Genomic DNA, 8,721 nt, shown 5'->3' with positions numbered 1-8,721 from the left:
GTGATCTCTTCCCAGTTTCACTGAGTGCCCCACAGCTCCCTGAGATTTACAAACAACAGAAATAGCCCACAGCTTGCTTTCCAAGTGCTGATGTCATGCTGGTTCCCAAATATTATTCATGAACACTGACATCCAGGCTGAAACCTGCAGCTCCAGGCAGGCACAATCACGCATCAGATTCACAAAAAGAACCAGGGACAACTATGGAGATTGTATTTATTATTATAACAGAAGAGAGGCTGCTTTACTGATCTGTATTTACAAATCTGTTGGCAAAGAAAGTAATATCCAGTGTAATTTATTAGCCTATTTTACAGCCCTTGCAAGAAGCATTCATTTGTCATAGCAGCAAATGCCTATGGTTTGATTGCCTGCTACAGCTAAGTGCAAGGAATAACATGGATCACCAGTCTGGTGGCTGGCTGCAGACACGTGCATCTGCAGCCCAAAGAAGGGGGCAAGCACGTGGCTGCTCCAGCCCTCATGGGGCCAGGATGTGGCACCCTGAACCTGTTCAACGGTTCAAATTTTGGCAAAACATGGCAAAGCTGGTAACCGCCTGCCTGTCTCTGTGTTTCTGTGAATGTGGCCCCAAATCTGAAGCACGAGGTGCTCAGCGCTTTGGAAGGCCAAACAGCTGAACTCCTTGGAAGCACTCGGACAGGATGAGTGTGTGAAGCAGATCCTTGCACATTTTTTGGCATGTTTGACAGAGCTAATCCTGACAAAGGAGCAAGGTTTCCTGGACCACAGAAACATCTGGTATAACAAGGGGGACCACGACTCTCGGCTCATTTGGGCACTAAATGGATTTGCACTGTGGAGCTCTCTGAGCAAAGTTGTGCCCTGGAAACCCCACTCACAGAGACAGATTCAAACAGACTCAGGGCACCCCCTGCACACGGCACGTTGTGTCCATGCCTTTGGTTCAGATTCAGACATCAGCTTGAAACCTCGCTCCTTGGCTCCCCACTTGGCTCCTGCAATCCAAAGAGGGCGATGCCAGGTCCCCACTTGAAAGGGAGGGGGTGCAGAAATGCAAATGCAACCTTGGATGCTACCAGTAGACTTAGCATTGCATGAATGATCCCAGCATGCAGCTTTTTGCTGCAGATCTGCCTCCAGCACAGAAAACACTTCAAATGAAAAGAATAATGCCAGGATGCCACAGAATTAGAGATTGCTGCTTGCTAAGGAACATGCAACAGTATCTGGAGGCTGCAGGGAAATCTATGTGCTGCCCCTTGCTGTGCCTCACTTCTTGGTGGCACATGGAGAGCTGCGGGGGTTTAAAAGCAAAAGAGAGGACACTGAGCTGCCAGCCTGACAGTACCCTAGGAAGGCTCCACTGCACCTCAGCTGTTTGGACCTGCCTCTTCCGTTCCCTTCCTATACCCTCTGCAGATCCAGTGAGAATTCGGTGGGAAAAGCACGGGTGCCACAGCTGACTCCAGGCAAGAGGCAATGCTGCTGCCCTGCCTGGAAGGGCACACCTCAGCACAGGAGCACTTCTTCCCACTGGTGGTCTTCCCTGTTTTCTTTGGACCAGGGCTGAACCAGAGGGTGGGCAGAGCTGTCTGTGAAGGACCTGGTGCCAGGAAAAGGGGGTGCTGGAGCCGCAGAGGCTGCTCTGAGCACCACTGGCACATTCTCAGCTGTTCTTCAGGAAAACTGGTGTCAGCTCATGTGGCACGTGCAACAAGGGCCTGGCAGAAAGGAGCTACGAGGCTGGGTGGGGTTACCCCTCGAGGACACGGCCCACATTAGGAGGATGCCAACAAGGCTGTTGCATCTGTAGGTGGCCAGGTGCGCAGCCTTCCTCTTGTCCCCAGGCCCCATGGCGTGGGTGGTGCTGGTATAGCTCCACGCAGGGCTGGTCCCACAGGCTGACCACACTGCTGTGCAGCTCTGAAACTGCCTAAAGGAGAGGGCGAGGTGGATGCTGTGCTGAGCTGGCCTGCCCGAGCTCCCAGGCACAGGATGGCTGGCTGGCTGGCCACCCAGCAGCAGAGGCTCAGACAACTCTCCCTGGGCTGCAATATGCCTCCACTCATCAGGGCAGTCCCAGGAATCCCTCTGACTCAGCCAACCCCCTGCACCTTCACATCCATCTACCAACAGCACCACGGGGTACCAGAACCACCCTCATGCCTCCAACCAACGGCCTGCAGAGGTAAACCAGGCGGGCTCCATAGCAGTGGAGTTATCCCCTCTGAGGCAGTTATATCCCCCAGGACCAGCTTGTGCCACAATACAGGAGCGATGTCCTCCTACCTGAAGCCAACTCTTCCTCCGGAAGGGAGATGGAGAATCTCACTGCCTCGGGCAGCTGTCTCATGGATGTCACAGCCCTTTCAAAATGCAGCCAGTTCTGTGGCTCCAAGGAGGAAGCCTTCCCCCCCTCTGACACACACTGGCCTGGCATGTCCAAGGACTTCCAGGTCCTGCTGCTGAAATGTCCAAGCCTTTCAAGAATGTCTAGTCCTTGTCCTTGAAGGGACATGTTGGGAGACGTTCAGGGGCTAACCTGGGGTGTGAAAGCAGCAAGGACAACAGAAGAAATCTAAGCAGAGAGGAGAAGACTTCAGGCACCCAATGACTCCCCAGGGCAATGTCCTGGACCCCAGGGCAAGTGCCTCAAACCAGCCCTTTGATGAAGCTGGTGTCCAAGTGCACTATCAGCATGCGAAGAAAGGACATTTCCTTGCGTGTGTTCTCAAAGATAATGCGAGGGTCGTCAGACTGACAGCGCAGGCAGTTAGGGGCCATCACCATGGCCAGGTTGTTCACGTCCATCTTCGTTCTGCCCACATTTGATGGCTGAGCAAAGATCTGCAGGTAATAAGGAAAAGTTGAGCTGTAGCAGTAGAAAAGGGCAAGAGACTCCAAACGTGGCCTAAGAAGAGATGCAAGGACAGCAGAGATGTGGCCTCCTTGAAGGACAGTGCCCCAACAGCCACGCATTCACAGGGCAAGACCACCATGCTCTGACTTGGCTGATGGTATGGGAGTCTCAGCAGACAGGGGACACCTTGCAGATCTCAACCTGTTCCTTTGGGACCAGCCCCACGCTCCACAAGATCGAGAATATAGTTTATTGCTCCAACAAGGGACAAGCCCAGCAAACCTCCCTCCATTAATCCCACCTTAAATACAAATGAGAGATCCTAAACGCCAGCTGATGGCGCACTACAGATGGCCCGCCAGTTGTGCCCCCCCTTGTGCTCCATGCTCCTGGCTGGCATCACAGGCAAGGATGGCTGGGGCTGCCTACCTGCAGAAAGTGTATGAGGTAACACAGCACCAGTCTGTTGAGCTCCGGCAAAAGATGTACCACAGCCACGGCAGCGTCAGGGTTCTCGTAGTTACTGATACACTCTTTGTAGAACTGCTGGGGGATCACAGGCTCCTCCAGCTCCCGATACCACAGCTTGAGGAGAGAGGCTGGGCAGAAAGCAGAGTGCATGAGAACAGCTCTGGTTACCTCCCCACCATGTTCAGAGACAAACTTGACAGAGACTGAATGCCTCAGGAACCAGAGGACAGAGGAAGGATTCTGCAGTTGTCCCGTTTCACCTTAGAGGGCAAGTCAGAGTTGCTGGAAACAAGAGTGCTGCTCCTGAACGATTCCCAGCTGCCCTGCAGGCTGCTGGGCTCATACAGCCTCGCTCCGACGGACCCTCCACCACCCCCGGTGCTTTCCCATGGACAGCATTTGGAAAAGCAGCAGAAAGGCACAGAATAAAAAGCCAGTTGGTGAAGACAGCTTGCAGAGTACAGCACTGCGTAAGTGTCCCCAAACAGCAGCATGCATCCTGGGCTGCTCCTGCACCTTCCCCGCTGCACTGTACCATGGCTAAGGCTGCACCGGGCACACATGCAGCATTCCCCTACCTGGGATGTTGGGGTCACTGAGGCCACTTGGGATTCTCCACTGATCCACCTGCAACTTCAACGCATTGACTTCGTCTATGTCACCAGGTATCCTGCAAACAGAAGCACAGCAAGGATGCTTCAGAGAGAGCACAGTACTTGGCAATGTGCCCAGCGTGGCAGCATGTCAGCAAACGGTGGCTCCAAAACTGCTTCTGAGACCCTGGGGAGAAGGAAGCACACAGCAGCAGTAGCTACAGAAGCAGTTCATCAGAAAGAATGGCTTGTCTGCTTTTAGACACAGCTTTAAGATGGGTGTGGAAGAAACACGTCTCCTTCCCACTAACTCAGACATCCACTGTCATTTTGTCCTCAGAAGCAATTATTTCCTGTAACTGAGCCTTCCCGCAGCACATTCAGGCCAGACAAAAGAAGCACCTCTGGCTAAATAAGCCAAGATATTAGAAACTACTGCAGGGCAAAGTTGAGTCTTCTGCTAGCTACCTTAAATTACATTTAATAACTGAAAAACTAATTAAAGTCTTAAAGCAAACAACAATGACAAAAAAAACAACCAAACCAACCCCTGAACCCCTGTGTTCATCACACAGATTCTCTGTCTCCCTTGAATCCTCACATGTTCACCCAGGAGCAAAATACCCCGAGTCTTGTGCATCACCAAGGCTGAAGTGTTGCATGTGATGAGCTTTTATCCGACAGATTCTGTCATCCTTTATAATTGCTTTCAGTCACTGGAGAGAGTTCTGGTTGGCACCGGTCTGCCTTTCAGCATGGTATGTTCAGGGAGATCCCATGTGTGATAATTGTCTGTAACTTCTCCTCCAGTGTTAATTACCCATTGAAAGCAGGAGAAAAGCAGCAAACCTACAAACAGGGCACTGTAGTAAGGTCACTGCAAGCTACTCTTAGAAAAGCTCCCTCCTCTACAGCCTGCCTTCTGCAAGGGACACTGCAAGTCACAGCAGTACAGTGCTGTGCTTTAGTCCCTGTTTGGTGCCAGCCACTCCCAGTTAAATTCAGCTTTCCACCCACTGGGCCATCCCTGCACTTCTCGGCAGCAGCATCCCCCCACCACTGAAACAAGCAGGACACACAGGCTTCCTCCAGAAGAGGTGTGGGAAACTCACACACCACAGCTGTAGCTGCAGGCTCCACCAGGAACCCAAAAGCTTGGCCCTTCCCTGTACTGGCAACTACTGTTTAAGTTGTGTTAAAGGTTGGACGTGGTGCTTAGGGACACGGTTTAGCGGGTGACAGCAGTGGTAGGGGGATGGTTGAACCAGATGATTGATCTTGAAGGTCTTTCCCAACCTTAATAATTCTATGATAGAAGCTCAGTGCTGTGCCTGGGTATGTGCAGTCACAAGTGCAGATCACAGCTGCAGTGTCCCCTCTGTGCTAATGCATGCAAATGGACTGATGCTACTTACACAGATGATTCCTGAACCTGGAAAAGTTGTTTGTTTTTTCTTGTGATCTGTGACAGGGTGCTATTCTCAGGGAAGGGGAATCACGTGGAGGTCAATCTTGATTTCTCAGCTTTAAGGGCTGATAGTGTGGGTGGATCAAAAGCAACACAGAGTCGCAGAAGCTCACCTGAAAATCCCTTCTGTCTGTTCTCCTCCCAGTGCCAGGACCTGCTGCGACAGCTGCGTCTGCACCCACGGCAGCTTGTGACCCGGATACATGTCCTGCTGCCGCAGCATAATTTCCTCCAGAGAACTGCCAAAGAGTGACGGTGTCACGATGGCATTTCTGGCGTGCGTTATCTCTTCTACTGTTGGTTTACGGAGGCCCTGGGGACAGAGGAGAGCTCAGTGCAGCTGTGGGCTGAGAGGGCTGCTCGTGTGCGTGCCACCTCGATGTCCCCCTGGGAGCCTCTTGCAGGCGCAAAGCTCTGGCTCTGCGCGTGCCAAAATCAGGAGGGTTCAACTCACTCATCTCAAAAGGAGCACAGAAGCTGCTGCCTGCTGGCAGGAGGCAGCTTTGGAGAGTTTGGGGTGTTTTTGCAGGGATTTGCACGCGGTAACAACTCCAGCAGCACTGGGTCTGAGGCAGCTCAGTTGCGCTGGTGTGGCAGAGGAAGGCGCAGGGCCCAGCCTGTCCCTGGGCCGTGGCGAGGCCGGCAGAGGGCATGTGTACACCAGCCCTGGCACCAGGCAAACGCTTGGCCACAGGACAGCTGAAAAACAGCCCTGGGAAAAGAGAATCCCAGGCACGTTCAAGCCCAGGGCCTGGCTTTAGATCAGGGAAAGCTTCACCCTAAGAGCTGCTAAAGCTCTCTGAGAAGCAGGCACCAAGGGAGCATCCAGGACACGTTTCTTCTGGCGGATGCTTTGGAAGAGGCTTTTAAGATTGCCTGGCGAGTGAAAGCACAGAGCACAGGATGGGATGAGCGCTTCTCCCGTGGGCTCTGCTGACCCCTCGGCGGGCAGCAGCAGGCAGGGGCTGTGGTGGTGTGTGATGCATGCCTGGACGTTTCCTGCTCTGCCCCCACAGGGACGCCCTGGAGCCGTCACCCCTCCCGAGGTATTTCAGCTATTCGCTTACTGTACATGGAGTCCAGATGGCAGGGAGGCCCCGGAGGGATTTGCAGAAATAAAAGACAACCGGATCTGGCTCAGAGACTTAGGATGGACAGGTTGGGGCTGCATGCCAGCATTCACAGCTCCATGCAGAGGAAAGGGAGGAGGGGGATTTCCAGATAACGCACGGCACAGAGGTTCCCCTCTGTACCAGGCATCTCCACTGCATGACTTTGGAAATGGGCAACTCTACAGTAAGCCAGCTGCAAGACCAGGCCCAGGCAAGCTCTCAGTGCACAAATCCATTGATGGGCATCCCTTGCACAGACAGCTCCTACTGCCCTGGAGACAGGTGACCATCAGCTTTGTCGTCCATGTCCCCAAAGCAAGCACTCAGCTCTGCGGCCAGCAGCACGGCAGGCACTGCTCTCAAGCAGGAGCACAGCAGGAGCCAGGCAGCAGCCTTGTCCCACACATCCACAGGGAGAGGAACCGTGACCAAGCCTCCTCCACTCTCTGTATCTCCATTTTCCATCACTGAATCAGCAGTGGCCTCCAAGCACCACGGGACGGATTTCTCTGGGACCTGGAAAGCAGAGTGCCATGCAGGCAGCCTGAGCCCCCAGCACTGGGGCAGCAACTCACCTTTTTGCCTCCGGTGACGGCTACTTTCTGGAGTTTGCGGTAGCAGTATTTGGCATACGTGCTGATGGGCAGACCTGGCAGGAAGGATAACAAGACGTCAGCCCACAGCACTGTGCACCCGCCATGCCGCAGGTCAGGACCAGCGCAGCACTTCACACTGGTACAAACGTCCACCCCCATTTTGCACAGCCTGTTCTGCAGGCAGGGCAGAGGCTGCCGAAACCTCACGTGGAGCATGCCGATGCATTGTGGCCCCGGAGAAAGGCAGTGTCAGTGCGAGTTGTTGCTTGGGCTTGGAGGGATTTGACTTCTGACTCAAGGCTGGCACTCTGCACCTCCCACCCCTGCTTGTGCAGATCACAGCCCTGCACACACACAGTCTGACCCCGTCCTGACTCAGTGCTCGGCGTTCACAGCCCGGGCACGCATGTGAGCATGAGTCCTCGTTCCCTGCTGCAGAGCCAGAGTTGTGGGACTCACACACAGGACTGGGTATTTAAATACTGCTCGATCTCAACCAAAGAGCATGCAGAGGCAGTCTCTTGCCAGGAAAGATTTCAAGTGCTTTAAACAAATTGTTTATGATTCAAGAACTGGGATAGAGAGAGAGGCAGCAACGTGCCAGGGCCGGAGAGCACCGAGCCTAAATTAATGACTGCAAGGGGAGGCACAGAAAAGCGGAGACCATCTTCCCAAAGCCCTGCAGGAAGCTTCCTCACTTTCCTGGCAGCAACCTCCTCCAGCACTGCCTTTTAACATAAAGCTCACGCGTGCTCTGTGATGCATGGCAAACCTGACACACCAGAGCCCAGGAGTTTCGCTGCGAGAGCTGCAGCCCTCTGCAAGAACGGCTGCTCTTGTTGTGCTTGGTTCAGTGAACTTTGAGGGTGAGTGGAGCCAGGATTCACAGAGCTAATCCCCCCATGACACCAAGGGAAATATTTGCACTGACAGAGCACTGATTGCTGGGAGAGTTTTTCCAAAACCGTTGGCCTTTTGTTCTTTTTCAAATCAAACCCAAATTGCTTGCTGAAAGCAGTGAATAGATCTGCCCTATTTGATTCCTTGCCAGGCTCAAAGCTTGCAGCAGAGTTCAAAATACTTGTGGCTTTTCAGATCTACATTCTGGTCAGATGGCGCTTATTTCAGATCAGCCTTTCAAGCGCTCTGTAGCTTAGGTAAGCTGGTCAGGATCCTGGAGTTCCTCAAATCCTCTCAATGTAGAGAGAAGACAAGCTCTCCCCAAGCAAAATGACAAGTCACGAAGGGGAGAGCTGTGCTTTCCTCCAGAAAAGCTGCGCTTTTCTCTTCTCAGCCAGCAGACAAACCACAGCCCTTGGCTCCCCTAGATGAAACAAGCACACCCTGCCTCAATGAATCTGGTCGACTTTAACGTCTGGAGTGCAGCCTCCCTGTTACACTGGAGAAATGCCAAAGGAGGTACAACAGCATCCCACAGGCAAAAAGGAAAGTCAATTTTAAGAATTTCTCTGGGGAATATCTAAAGCAAAATACTCTCTGTATGCAAAAAGCCTGCTAATTCCAGACATGATTTATACTGGGAATGTCTAAGAATTAAAGAAAACAAACACAGTGAACTGCTTTGTGATGTTTCAGTATGTTGGGTTACTGCTTCTGTTGTTAAAATGTACAGACC

The 8,721-nt window shown here is 52.8% G+C and overlaps 1 protein-coding gene across 1 annotated transcript in view; it reads right to left on the bottom strand.

Annotated features, from left to right (window-relative positions):
- Window positions 1-204: 204 nt before the first annotated feature.
- The window catches only part of LOC308178766 (rho GTPase-activating protein 39-like), a gene marked incomplete at its 5' end in the record, with an annotated part of 53,018 nt that continues 44,501 nt past the window's right edge, over window positions 205-8,721 (bottom strand). The window contains 5 exon segments of the mRNA XM_080557823.1: window positions 205-2,832; window positions 3,275-3,444; window positions 3,895-3,986; window positions 5,491-5,690; window positions 7,065-7,138. Of these exon segments, the coding sequence (XP_080413949.1) occupies window positions 2,638-2,832; window positions 3,275-3,444; window positions 3,895-3,986; window positions 5,491-5,690; window positions 7,065-7,138 (731 nt within the window). The 3' untranslated portion in view covers window positions 205-2,637.

The sequence above is a fragment of the Anser brachyrhynchus genome (assembly GCF_964034855.1).
Source record: "Anser brachyrhynchus genome assembly, chromosome: 16".
Taxonomy (NCBI): domain Eukaryota; kingdom Metazoa; phylum Chordata; class Aves; order Anseriformes; family Anatidae; genus Anser; species Anser brachyrhynchus.
Note: the sequence above shows the minus strand (reverse complement) of the source record. Positions and strands in the feature narration are given on the sequence as shown.